This window comes from Dicentrarchus labrax, unplaced genomic scaffold, assembly GCF_905237075.1.
Source record: "Dicentrarchus labrax unplaced genomic scaffold, dlabrax2021, whole genome shotgun sequence".
NCBI classification, from domain to species: Eukaryota; Metazoa; Chordata; class Actinopteri; family Moronidae; genus Dicentrarchus; species Dicentrarchus labrax.
In genome coordinates, this window is record NW_026136719.1 from 15,179,123 (window position 1) to 15,192,861 (window position 13,739).

The window sequence follows — 13,739 nt, forward strand, 5'->3', positions numbered from 1 at the left end:
ATGAACCAAAGGCACTCAGGCGCCTATAATTACAGTAGTTCATTCACTACTGGTGGCAAACTATCATTTCAACACCTACATTGACTCTAAAGCACTATCACAACTGAGAAATGACATGACGCATCACCTTTAATAAAATTAAATTACATTCAATGTGCCTTTCCATGAGAAATCAACTTTCCTGGCTGCACAAACAGAACTGATTTCATGTTCACAGATTTCCCTAAAGGCGAGGAATTAAGTTTCCTCAGTACAAATGGTAACAGATCAACTACAGTATGTACAAGAGAGACCTCAGTAATGGAAGCATGTGTACAGTAGGTCAGTTCCATATGTGCTTGGTTAATCTTTGCACACTGCAGAGGATACTAACATTGCTCTAAGTATTGCTTAAGCATCAGTATTTTGCTCAGTTTGATTAATAAAAAGATTCAAATGCATGCAATGGCATCATAAAAAGAAACAAAATGAGGAGCACTTTTTAGTGTCTGTCACAAAAAAAAGATCGATTTAATAGGCCATAAGCAAAGTCCTTGGCATTTGTAATGCATTCCCACTCCTGTAAACGAAAAAAATGTTCTTCAATGTACGAGTCCCAAAATTATGTTAGAAAGGCAGACTGCCGAATTAGTCTCTTTGATAAACATCTCAGGTGAAGAGTCGTTTGTATCAAGCAACAGCAACCTGGAAAGGAAAAAGTAGCACAAAACAAAACAAAAACACAGTTTGACCTTGTAGTTCAGGTGTGAGTCAACAGGGAAGAGCCCCCCTCTCTCCGGTATGAACTGAGACAGTTATCAAATAACAAAACAGTCAGTGTACAGGATATCATCTCTACTGTCATAACTTAGAACCATTAGCTAATCAACAGCAGCTCAGGACAAAGCCATGATTTATTTTATTCTCCATTGTATTATGTTATGTTATTTCATAATTAATTCATTAGTTGCAATGTCTGTTCTTCAAAATAGTCCATGGCATTGAGGATGCATCCTATAAATTCTTAAACATATTGATGTTCAAACTATTTTGTCAAGAAAGACCTTGGTTGTAGAGGAAGGTCTGAATATTTTTAATGAGTAACGGCTGTACGAGTTCCCATTCAAAGAATGTCAATGGCTTGATGTCTTTTCCCATAATCCACAGCGCGGTCTCCCTGCATGTCTCGATCTTCATCGTCTAGAAAAAAAGAAAAGCAACACAGACATTAGAGATCAAATAATAGACAATACATGCAGTGAAGAGCTGTAACCATACTCCATTATTACATAAGGAACTGATCTTTTTGATATCATTTATCTAAACTATTTCCTTTCCTTGTCCAATCACATCAATAGCTTAATGCCAATCTGTTACAGGGTACATCCATCAAAGATATGTTCGCCTACAGTGCAGTCAGGTATCAGGATTTATGTTTTTCATTGTTGTTTCGGATACACTTTGGCACACTGGATGTGAAATGAAACAATGACTCCAGGTTAAAGTGCTGACTTTTAGGTGTTCACATCCATCTTGTGTGAAGAGTGTAGGACTTGTATTGTGTTTTTTTGTACATAGTTCTCTTGATTTAGCAACAATGTCTTAATCTAGAAGACATTTATTGAGGGGACACATTTAATTTAGGGAGGAAATAATATATGCTAGCTAGCATATTATCAGCTTCCTTATTCCTTATTGGTCATTATAACAACAATGACGTCCTAGATTTTTATTTAATTTAGAGACAGTGTACAAACTGAACAGCTTTTATAAAAGAGAACAAATAAAAATGATAAATTACAGTCTAACATGAATGAAATAGTTTTTGTTAGACAATCAAATTCATGGCAGGAAACAAAGAAAAAACAACACAGACATGCATTTCAATATTTCAAGGATAACACAGACACATTCACAAACACAGTGAGCTATATTTATCTACTGGTCTAGATGTGGGTCAGATGTGTGGTGGGCACAGACAGGTGGTATAGCTAAAATGAAGCACAGGCAGGAGAGAAAATACTAGATGGCAACTGAATTACTCTCACAGAACCGCAAGTTCCTGGGTCATTTTGCTGTTACTGTGTCTATACAGTAAAAAATGAATGACACATTTCAGTTTCTCATCCTGAACTGCATTCATAGCAGTCCTGCTTTGACCCTGAAGCCTTTTTGTCATAATTCTTAAATATCTGTAGTTTATGGTGGATTCAAGGACCAAACTCAGGGTACTGTGAGCTACTCTAACTGTCGGGACAAATGCAAAGGGGGGCGGCAGCAGGACAGGGGTGGAGGGAGGTAGCAAGGGAGGAATGGTGGATACACATCTGGACAGGCAGTCCAGTCCCCTGACCTGGCTCACCTTGAACGTCTTCCTCCCCACCATCACCATCCTCTTCCTCATTGTAGGCCAGCTCGGCCTGCTTGTCGGCCTCATACTCACCCACGTTCCCATCATCCCCATTGTAGTCCGCTAGCTTAGAGCCGTGTTGCGGATCTACTGGGGACTCGTTCTCATCAAAGAACCGGCCTGCAGGAGGCAGAGAAGGGCCTCATCAGGAAGGGAGGGAAGCGAAGGCAGTTGTAGGGAGACAGGGAGGAATGGGTGAAATACTGCATAATGAATGCATGAAGGAATAAGTGATTGCATGAGGAGGATAACAAAAGATGATGAAGATGAGGGGAATGGATACATGGTGGCAGATGTTAATTAGGAGAGAAGTGTTTCTTAAGAGTAAAGGGAAGTCAATCATGGACTTGAAAGCACAGTGTCAAGTGGAAACAAATGTGGTTCCCTTGTAATGAGAGACTGTTTAAAGTCTGGAGAGCACTGAGGACTAATTGAGTTACGTGTTTAATCATCTATGCAATCCAATCAATCAAATACAATAGCCCTGCTGTAAATCCTATCTTATGTTTAGTTTTTGTGAGAAGGGTTGATTCAACTTCAGGTTCATTTTGAAGGCCACGCATACAGTAAGTGTTGTGACTCATTCAACTGTGTTGTATACAGAAATGTCACATGTCATCCACCCTCATTAACATATGAAAATCACAAACACCTCAATTCAGTGCACCTTCAGATGCAGAGGCCTGTGTGGATAGGTCATTTAACTTTTAATGTTGGAAAAGGATAACAATTGTTCTTTATGCTATAAAGGTGTATTTGATGTGTGTTCAAATATAAATAGTACAAAAACAAAAGCAAGAAGTTGAGGTCTTTTTACTGAATATTGTAGATATGAACAAGTTACTGTGGAAAAGTGACATTTCCCAATCAATGTACAATATTTACCAGTGTTTAACCTGTTTTAATATTGAACAGAAAGTGGGCATTTTCATTGTTACAGGTGGCAATAATAGAAAAAAATGCCTGTCCAACCTCTATCACACAAGCATCTGTGGCAGTTTATGTTCCTATCTCACCTCCTACCGATCTGATATTTCTGTTGATCAAGACAGGATTAGGTGGGGACTCAAGATGCACTGAGCCAGGCAGTGTCTTTGAGCTGCTAGTGTCTAGTGAGCACCAGACACTGCCAAAAAGGAGACATCTGGTGGGTGTCGGGTGTTAATTTGCCATAATAGGATGCAAGTATAAAGAGATCAGAGACAGAAGATTAGAAGGAAAAACAAAATGAAGACGTGAACTGAATACAGTCTGTGTTTTAAGCAGCAGAGCTGCTGAGGGTGGGGTGGATGTATGAGGATGAAAACAGAACAAATGAAAACAGAGGCGAAGGAGGGAGAAAAGGCAGCAGAGCAGAGCAGAAGCCAGGCAGCAGGAAAGGATCATCTGGGAGCCAGGTGTGTGTCATTTGTCTCCTCTCCTCTGCAACTGAGCCCTCTCTCTACTCCCTGACAGTGCTCCTACCCATATTCAGACATGACTTACATTCAAACAGATGAAAATGTGTTACATAGAAGTTGGGGTGTAACCAGTTAACAATGGGCAAAATTCACACCAGTGGCATCGCACAAAATTTTATTTTACTCTCTGAGTTGACAAACATCACAGAGAGCTGTGAGGCAGAAGCTACGCACAAAGGCAGCACTAACAAGATTAGCTGTGATTATTACTTATTATTTCACGTGTATTGTTATTTTTTCCCAACCCCTCAAAATCTATTACCAATTTAATTTTTAAAAAAGGCCTCCAACCACAACCTCCCTCGCAAATTACAGTATTGCCTTTTTTAAATTGTCATGGAGGAACTCACTTTGGCGGTGGTGTACTGCCTCTGCTGGAACTTGGTCTTTGGCGCGGTGAGGCTGAATAGGGTTGGGCACCTGGGCAGGGTTGGGGGGCAGAGGAATCCCCTTCAAGTGTTCGCCGTCAACCTTGACATTATCAGGTGCTGACAATAATAAAGATACAGAAGGTTCAGTTGAATGTATGGCCAAAATGTTCTTTATTATACGTCAGGAAAGGAGCAAAAACATGCCACGCATCTCCTCACCTGCTACAACATGACTACTTCAATCAAGGGCAAATGAATGCCCTCTTTTTTATAAAGCACAGTGTGGTAAACCTACTTGTGTATTCTTTAAGGTAGCCCCTGAAGTTTTGAAAGATGTTACACAAGACTGGGAAAACTCATTAAAATGTAGAAACTGCTATCAACTCCTCTACCAAGATAAGAGTTCTCGGCTCTTGCCTTCACTTAACTAAAGATCCAGTGAAAGAAACATAACCAAAAGCATTAAATTAGTAAAACTACATTTCAATGAAGCCTGAGAACACATCATTACATGCCTCAAAAGACAGGACCATTATAATTAACACTAATTATACGGACATGGTGCATTCTGTACCTCGAAGTTGTCTTTGTTGTTCTCCCAGCTCGTCTGCCTTGATACCTGCTTTGTTGTCTTCTTCAAACACTATCGGTTTGTCTGCCTGTTTGACGATGGCCAGAGGTGCAACCACAGCTGCTCGGCCATCCACTCTGTCCTGCTGGAGCCTGGGCTGGTCCAGAGACAGGCCCTGGCCCCCAGGGCCATCAGCTGCCCCAACTCCAGGTCCAGCACCAGCTCCCACAACCACATCAGGGGCCTCGTCATGCTTCTGAGTGATGGCTGGTTTCTTCAAGGCTGTAGATAAATGGAGTGGCAACGTGAGACAACTTCTGTGATTTTTTTTTTCCCACTTGCAACAAGGACAGAAATACAGAAAGCTAAGAAAAGCTTTTTTTTTTAATATGACCTTTAGAGAAGTGGCATTTCCTGCCAAAGCTCTTTGTACAGCAGTAGGTGATTGTGAGTCACATCTGTAGTCCGTTGGCTTTGTCTTTAAATTTCACTGATAAACTGATAGACTGACGTGTTTGTACAGGCTGAGTTTAACTCTCACCTTGGCAGTTTGTTGTCCCGCACAAAATTAACAATGTGTATTTGTCCATATTTAGGAACCTAATCAGTCTATACACTAGGATTGGGATCATCTTTATTATTGGTTTACTTCACTTTTCTCTGCCCATTCCGCCTTAATTAGTCCAAATGTAACTGAATTTATACACCCTCTACATAATTTTGCCCACTCATTATTTCACTGGGTTTGCCAACCTAAAAACTATAAAAATGTAGGTCCATTGCTTACCAAATTGCACATCATCGATTTTTCCCACCTCGCTGTCTTCAATGCCAGGCATGCCAGCGTCACTGCCAGGCTTACCCATCTCTTCTGCAACAGAGCAGAAGGAAATGTGACTTGTAGTGGATAGGTAAACATTAAAGTAGTTTGACAAGTTTGCTGGTACAGTTACAGAAACAGGAACAACACACACAGGATACTAAACATATTCAATTTACAGTAGTAGAGTATTTGGTTACAGCAGTCAAGTAAGTGAACAACAATATAAATATAAGGAACAGTCAGTCTAATTTTGTAGAGATCATCACATCCACTGTACCTTTTAAATCTTGACTGTCATGCCGGCGAGTGGCCACTGTATGGCGCTCTCCAATCATATCCACACCAGGTACTCCCTCGTCCTGTCGACCTGCCACTACGCCCTTTTGACCATCAATTACACTCTGAAGTGGTGAATAGAATTAAGAATGAACAAAGGTGAATCAAGTTTGGCTGCTAATATCAGTACATCTGTGGTTAAAATCACAGTGCTGAATAAATGCAATGAGTGCCAGAGGGTATGGGGCCATGAGTCGCAGCCTTTACTCAGACTAAAGAATGATCAACATCTTGTTTGTTGGGATTTCCTCAATACTAACCTGTCTTAGTTTTGATGCTTCTTCCTCCAGGGTCTTTTTTGTTTCTTCATACTCTTCTTTCAATTGTGCAATCTGACGTCCACACTGTAAACTAGTTAAACACATATTCCTCATAAGTTTCACCCACCATATCTAGGATTCTTTTCACCATAATATAAAACAAACAGGAAAAAATTATCTTGTGAAAAACTGCAAACCTGAGCTACGTATTAATTTATTTTAAAAACCTTACAATCAATACCCAATATAAGTGGAATATCACAGAGATTGGATCAACCTTATAATGAAACTGGGAAATAAGAAATTAAGATAACCAATAACCCTAACCCTAATATCACCTGATTATACTGAATATATAGTATACTGAAAAACAGTCATAGTAATGGATAATTTGAGAAGATTAAACATACCTCTCATACTCCAGTTTTCTTTCCAAGGTAGTGCTATTTTTCTTCACTTCTCTTAGCTGCTCTTCCTGTTTCATGAACTCCTGCTTCAGCTCCTTTAGCTGTTCTGTTTACAACACACACACACACACAATATTTTAGAGAGGTTTAATTCTTGTTTGTTAAATGAACTATAATGCTTCATTTCAAATCCTCTACTTGTGCTTGAGAGTGACCTCTGCTGGCCACACACGGAAGTAGTCCTACCTTTCAGCCTCTGGATTTCTGTCATTTGGGCTGTAACGTCACTCTGCAGCTTCATCTGTACAGAAGAGAGGAAAGAGAAGTCAGTTCAGGAAACCATTGATGGCTAAACTGTTCAACAGGTTCTCCAATTAGCTGGCACCATTAATGCAGGGAACCAGGGAGAACAGGTTTGTATTGTATTTCTGGCTGCACAGCACATACAGATGGTACACAGTGTGACATTTTATGTACTTACTACTACAAGATGTACTTACAAGGCGATACGTTCCTGCCTATGAAAACCAGTATGTGGCTATAGATGTTAATCTGACAATTGAAAAATTAAGTATCTCACTTAACTGAACAAGTGCCTTTGTACTATGCAGAAAACACTAGCACAGAAGTTGACAGCTCACATATAGTTGGTTTATAATCTTTTTTAAGCAGTATTTTCTGAGGTACTTTACTTAATTGACCGGACAAATAGAAACCTTTCTACACTGTAATGTAATCCAATACATGCTCTGTAAGAAACAGTACTGATGTGAAATTGCCTGCAGCCCATATTGAAGCTTGCTGTGATATTATTAAACTAAACGGTTGGCTCCTTTTTGTGTGTTTTAAAACTCTCATTAGTATGCATACAGTCTTGAAGGGAGGGAGTGAACAAGCAAGCATGTGAAGGGGAGAGATAGAGGGAAGGGAAACTTAAGTGATACCCAAAATCTATCTTTAGAGTATCAAACACTCAATCCCTGTAGGTCTGAAACGTGGCTGTCAAAAAGTTGTAGTTTTGTCCTTCACAAAAAAACAGAAGCTTTGGTTCACAAGAATAATGAGTAATTATTTTATGTTACAGTGCTGACAGGTTTTAAAGCAGACAAAGAAAACCAAGAAGCCCACAAAAGCTCACAGCCTCGTTATGTTACAAAAATTACTGCAATGACTCATGTCAAATTACAGATGAAAACATTGGTGGAGCTTCGAGGGGGGAAATACCACAGAAAGGAAAGTGAATTTGACCATATTTCACCCTGGTTGAGCTTATAAATGGACAGTGGGGTAGTGATTTATGCCACAAGAGGTTTAAGAGATTTCTTTGTTTATACTTTTTTTTTCTCCTTTAGCCCAAAACCTGCCCCCTTTGGAATCTGTTGTGACTGAGTTTTTGAAAGAGTTATAATTGACTGAGACAGAAGGCAGTGAGGAAAGGGGGAGGAGGAAATGCAGTATAAATGTCAACTGTTGTCAAGACCTCAGCTTCATCTCGTCTCTCCCTCACTGGTGGTTAACAGTCTGCTGAAATAGGTTGTATAGAGGACAACACCTGATTAAGTATAAGCTACCATGATGCATTCTTGCATCTAAATGATACAATATACTGTACTGTATGGAAGCCTGTTAAGTCTGAACTGTCAGTATTATTTCTCTGCATTGCAGGGCTCTCTTTTTATGTAGCAAGTATCTCTATAGAAACTGGGTTGGGTTGTTGACTAAAGAGAGGAGTGGAACAACTGCCATTCAACACCTGCCTTTATCTTGATTACGGAAACAAGGAGCCGGATACTGAAGTATCAAACAAGGAACAAGGGAGCTTAGACTCCTCTTTATTCCACACTTCATATTCTCCCTTCAACAACAAGAAAATAATCGGAGCTCCGGCTTTTTAAATCTCTTACACAAACAGTGTCAAACAATTTAGCTGCCAAGAGGGTTTTTAGTATGGAATAAAAACAAACAATGTCAGTAAAACATGTCAGTTTGTAGAAGATTATACAGTGCCAGAACAACAGGCACATACAGAAAGCTAACGGTTGTTTTGTTATGATTGGATTTGGCCACAGAATAAAGGATTTGGCTCACAAACAGCGAGGGTATGATGGTCAGCAGGAGAATGGCAAATAATTTGAAAAATTCCTCCATTAGGCTGACAGGTGAATATTGTTGCTTTATCCATCTAAGATAACTTTTATATAAATAAGTGGCCCATTACAAGCACTGTTAAGGCACTAAAAGTAACTGCACTTGCACCCAAGAAGCTACAAGGAAGTCTGATGTGTTGTGATCAGCTTGTCGTGTCATTAATTATCAATTGGTAGTGATATGTTTGCAAACTCAAGACAGGATCAAGCTGGCTTTGATCTTGCAGACAGGCATGAAGTCATCTTCTGCGTCTATTCAAGAGACGTCGTGTCGAATGTCTCCTAATTTAGTCCTACTTGAGGGACAGTGCAGACAAGCAAGTGGTTTGACTATATCAAGTTAAACAAATGCCCATGTGAAATAAGCACGTCAGACGGGATGCAAATTATAGGAAGTAATTTTTAGTTGACAAAAGGTCAGTCAGTATCGAATGAATGTGGACATTCTTATCATATTGCATAATTTGATGACCCTAAAAGGAATATTAAAGCACCTGAGAGAGCGAAGTTGTTTTGAGATAAATACTATGTTGGTGGAGCAGAACTGAGGCAGGAGTTCCCAACCAAGGACCATTAACATTACATTAACAACTCAAGACAAACCATTGCCCTTTTCATAATGACTTTATCACCTCGCCTCTTTAAAGCAGATAAAAGTTAACTACCTCCTACCATCACGAGTTAGTGCATACATGCTCCGTCTGATACAGAATGGGGAGATCACAGCAACATAATGTGATTTGACTAGACATGGTGAGATGATTAAGCTTATTATAATATTGTGATGTGATGGAAAAAAATGTTTCCCTATTTGCATTGCAGTTAACTGATGCTTATCTAAAGTTCCCTGGCTAGTTTAGTGAAATTAACAATTCTGCTTTGTCATTATATTCCCCTTTCTATCTGCGTTCTCAGACAACTTCTTGACTAAATAATATATGGGAGCATTACCAGTCACACCCAGAGTACAGACACAAAATTAATAGAGGTAATGAGAGGAAAAACTAATATGATACTTGAGTTTGTAATTATCTGAGCTTCATCTGAGAATGATTTCACCAGAAGGGTTACCCTCAGTGTGTGAAAACTTGGGTTAACTTGTTAACTTGTTTCTGGACGTGGTAAAATTTCAATACCAGTGACATTAAACTTCACTCCACCAAGATCACAGATGGGATCATTCCTACTTTACCTTATCATCACTGCACTTTTTGATGAGCGCCTCTCGGGCCTGCAGCTTGCCCTCCAGGACGCTGTAGTCTCCATCCTTCTGGTCGATCTGCTTCCTGTGCGTGTCCACCTGCACCATCAGCTCCGAGTTCCGCTTCTCCAGCCGGCTCCGGGCCGCGTCCGTGCGCTTCACCTGCGTCTGCACCTCCGCCAGCTCATCCAGCAAGCGGCCGTGCCTGTTGGACACTGTCCAGTAGTTGAAAGACAGTATGGCGATAATCACCATCAAGAAGATGAGGATGAAGGACGGTAGGCGGCCTCCCCGTCGGTTTGCACCAAACCCAACCATTTCAAAAAAACAAAAAGTGTATCTTTACTTCAGGTTGTTACCGCAACCTACAGAGATCTCAGTGAGAGTATTCTCCCGCTGTAAAACACATCCGTCTACGTGACATGCCGCGTATATGCGGCAACCCTTCGGAAAATGCAAACACTACACAGACAGACAGTCATGAATGTGCAAGACTTTTCACATTTCTACGGATCTTTTTACTCTCCTTCCTCCTTCCGCACACAAGACATCTTCTCCGCCACTCGTCCAATGTCAGTGGGTTAGATGAAATACGCCCGCAGGGACGTGGCCTAGCTCAGCTGGCGACGTTAAACACAGCAGACGAGACTAGACGTGGACAACTACACGGCACCGTGGCAGTGAGGAGGGCAAACACAAACACACAGCTAGCTGTTTATCGTTAGCCCTTGTGCTACTTCCTTCTCACGGTCCTCCAGTGAGCCGAGTATATGGCTGCATCTACGGACGCTTGAAGCTCCTTTAATCACAGAATCACCGTCAAACGAGACCCCCCTGATGATTGTCGATGCCGACCTGAGGTTAATGTTAGCTCCCGTTAACGTTAACGCTGTCCGGCTAACCACTTCACATAAGCTAGCGACGCTAGACGCGAGAACACAATTAGCGTTAGCTTCTGTTACACACAAAAAAAACAACAAGTATCGTCTCTTCTTGCGGGGGGAGGATGTGAGGCTGGTGATATAACTGACCAAACACTGAGGATACAGGCTTTGTATCACACTGTCCACGATTCGCTGCCTGCCAAACAGGATTTCTGCGCCGCGTGAAGCTAGCTGTACGCAGCCCAGCCTGACTTCCGCTTTCAGCTTCTGAAGCGCTGAAACATTTCAAAATAAAAGTCCGAATTGATCGTCTAGCGGCACAGAGAAAGCGTGGCTCTGTTTGTTGTGTTGTTTCTAGCTTTGGTTGACGCCTGTGATCCAGTGTCAGTGGTCTTAAAGTCTACACTTGTGTTTTAAATTATAGAGGAAAAGAATCGGCCACTCGGTGAAAGCAATAAACTTGTATGAAAACAGGACGATTAAGATTTTGCGAGTCGTGCCCAAGACCGGAAGCACATGGCAGAATGAACAAGCACTTTACAGTTATAATGAAATAAGGGTCCAGATTTAATCATTTATTCAAATTGGATATTAGGCAAGTGTTGCGTGTCAGTCTTGAAAACAAAAGCCCACATATGCATTGGTATTATGCAACAGTATTTCCACTAAATCTCTGTCGGTTGTCGGTGGCAGAAACAATAATACGTGTACAGTCAAACACTTATAAAATGTTCTCCTTCTTTCAGTGGCAAAAAAGAAAATAGTGTAATTTTGAATGCTAAAGCAGCATTAGGAAGCGACTTTTGAGGCCTGGAATCTTATTTGAAGTCTATCTTCATGCAGTCTTATGCTATTTATAAGTATTTACAAGCTCTTAAATAAGTCACAGTAAAGTCATTCCAGTGTGCAGTGGTTAATTCAGATTTCTTTTTTTACTACATGGTCCTGCGACCTACCAGCACCTGACTGCATGGGGAGTTTTCTTTACAAAGCATAAGATTATATTTGATATATACTCAATTACTTGTTGTCTGTTTTCAGATTTTTTAAATATTATTAATTATTAACACTTTTCCTGTCACAAATAACTGTCTGCAGCCTCAGGGTTATTCTGTGCATTGACTAACTGGAAAGTCTATGTGCTGAATACCAATATTGTTTGTATGCACCAAATAAATCAGGACTGCTTGGAATCCGTCCACCTCTGTAACTTCTATTCATTCTTTACATAACTCAGTTAATATGACTCACCCTGCCTCTGTAACTTTAGTCTAGTTGCTAAGAAATTGCCAGTGCATCAATCACAAGTGTTGTGCATTTAGGTGTGTATATGCAAGGGGAAAAGTCTAAAAAAAATGTAATCAAAAAACACATATTAGCTTCACCAAATTATTTTGGCCAGCCAGGTGACCCGATGTTCAAAACACCTGGAGACATCATTCAGAGACACTGAAATAAGAACACAAACCACAATTTACAAACTCATATTTTATTGTAACACTGATAGGAATTGTAACACAATGAGGTAAGTTAAATAATCCACATCTGTGATGTTCTTGAACCAGCGGCACCACAAAATATTCACCACCCTATCAGTAACAGTTCCACAAAGTCTGCAAACAATGGCTAGTAATGCCCAGTCAGTTCAGTTCACAGTTTAATACAAACATATTTCTTGCTGTTTCTTATGAGGACAAGAGGAATACTGATGTGAACACAATCTCCTTTGTCTTTCAGTCCCAGATCCAAACTAATCAGCTGAGTATTTGTTTCTTTTTTAAGAGATGAAACTCAGTAGAAAAGATCCCCTGAGGGAGAGACATTCTTTTGTTTTTCGGATGAGAAAGAAGCCACTACAGACACTGGCAGGCTCAGTCTGAGTTTGCTACCATTTCTGCTGATGACTTGGCACGGTCTCACAGGGCACTAGGAGATACAGACCATTTGAGTTTGCCTGTGCTGCAGTCACACTGTGAAAATAAATCATCTTTCAAAGTTGGAGGAGTTATTAATGACTCTACAGACATCTGCTGCACTGCACAGCGTGGCTGCAACACCAGCAGCCTGAAATGCCCTCAGAGTTTTGATCCAAGTCTTTGTTGAGAGAGTGGTCAGAGAATAGTTTCTTTGCACTCAAGGCTTTGTTCAGAGGAGGGGGAGTCCAGTGGGTTGGTGGAGGCGCTGGTTGTTTGTGAGAGGTCCTTTGGACGGCGCATGGAAGGGGACGAACTCAAAGCACCGCAGCTCTGAAGGTGAAGATCCTCATGGCCACGCTTCCTGGGACTGCCAATGATGCGCTGGGTCATCACCTGTGTAAGAAAAAATAGCAAAGAATGAAAGAGAAACACATTACTAGTTGTGTAGGGTCCTTTTTGTTTGTTTGTTTGCATTTTACAATATGTAAATATAATTTATGCTGCACAGGGGTGGCTGTGGGTCAGGAAGTATAGCAGGTTGACCCCTAATGCAGTGTTGGTGGTTCAATTCCCAGCTCCTCCTGTCCATCCAAATACTGTCAAATTTAACACATTAATTAATTAATAAAAAACTTAAATTTTAATTTATAATTAAATTAAATATAATTTAATGATCTGTTATGGCCATATTTTAGGCTAAGCTTAAGTTTAATTTAAAAAAAAGGCAAGTATGTAGAAGATTCATGAATAAAAAAGGTATTGATTTCTAATGCTACCGTTAAATATTTCTATATTTAATGCTTTACTAAATATTTTAATTTCGGGACTTTTCCAAGCAAATAGCAATATATGTGCTTGTTTGCGTTTATATATTTCTGCCACTGTAGTTTTGAGGCAGCCATGTTTATTTCTTTTCCATGAATGGAACTAGGTATACTGAGAATCCTAAACTCGTTATCAGACACAGAAGAAAT

General features: G+C 40.3%; 2 protein-coding genes across 5 annotated transcripts in view; both read right to left on the reverse strand.

Moving 5' to 3' along the window:
* Positions 1-111: 111 nt before the first annotated feature.
* On the reverse strand, positions 112-11,090 carry golm2 (golgi membrane protein 2). Of its 3 annotated transcripts, none has more exons than XM_051380304.1 (10): positions 9,957-11,090; positions 6,864-6,918; positions 6,621-6,723; positions 6,211-6,301; positions 5,892-6,015; positions 5,579-5,662; positions 4,795-5,073; positions 4,200-4,337; positions 2,423-2,509; positions 112-1,179 (listed from the first exon to the last, which is right to left on the reverse strand). In XM_051380304.1, the coding sequence occupies exons 1-10, from the start codon at positions 10,281-10,283 to the stop codon at positions 1,103-1,105; spliced, it is 1,365 nt and encodes a 454-aa protein (XP_051236264.1). In that variant the 5' UTR covers positions 10,284-11,090; the 3' UTR covers positions 112-1,102. The 3 variants fall into 3 exon arrangements, with proteins under 3 accessions (XP_051236264.1, XP_051236263.1, XP_051236265.1); XM_051380303.1 differs by having other exon boundaries at positions 2,342-2,509; XM_051380305.1 differs by lacking the exon at positions 2,423-2,509 and having other exon boundaries at positions 9,957-11,088.
* Positions 11,091-12,322: 1,232 nt separating this feature from the next.
* Positions 12,323-13,739, reverse strand: part of fam189a1 (family with sequence similarity 189 member A1) — an 87,572-nt gene continuing 86,155 nt past the window's right edge. For both annotated transcript variants that reach the window (XM_051379959.1, XM_051379960.1), the window contains exon 12: positions 12,323-13,158. In XM_051379959.1, coding sequence (XP_051235919.1) covers positions 12,961-13,158 — 198 coding nt within the window. In that variant the 3' untranslated portion in view covers positions 12,323-12,960. The remainder of the gene's footprint in view (positions 13,159-13,739) is intronic.

Excerpts from the sequence above, each read along its gene's own strand:
- golm2 (XM_051380303.1), bottom strand. The coding sequence starts at position 10,283 with ATGGTTGGGTTTGGTGCAAACCGACGGGGAGGCCGCCTACCGTCCTTC. Across the intron at positions 5,074-5,578 it reads AATCGATGATGTGCAATTTG|CCTTGAAGAAACCAGCCATC; the intron begins GTAAGCAATGGA and ends ATTTATCTACAG. Across the intron at positions 1,180-2,341 it reads TGGGGAGGAAGACGTTCAAG|ACGATGAAGATCGAGACATG; the intron begins GTGAGCCAGGTC and ends CTTTTTTTCTAG.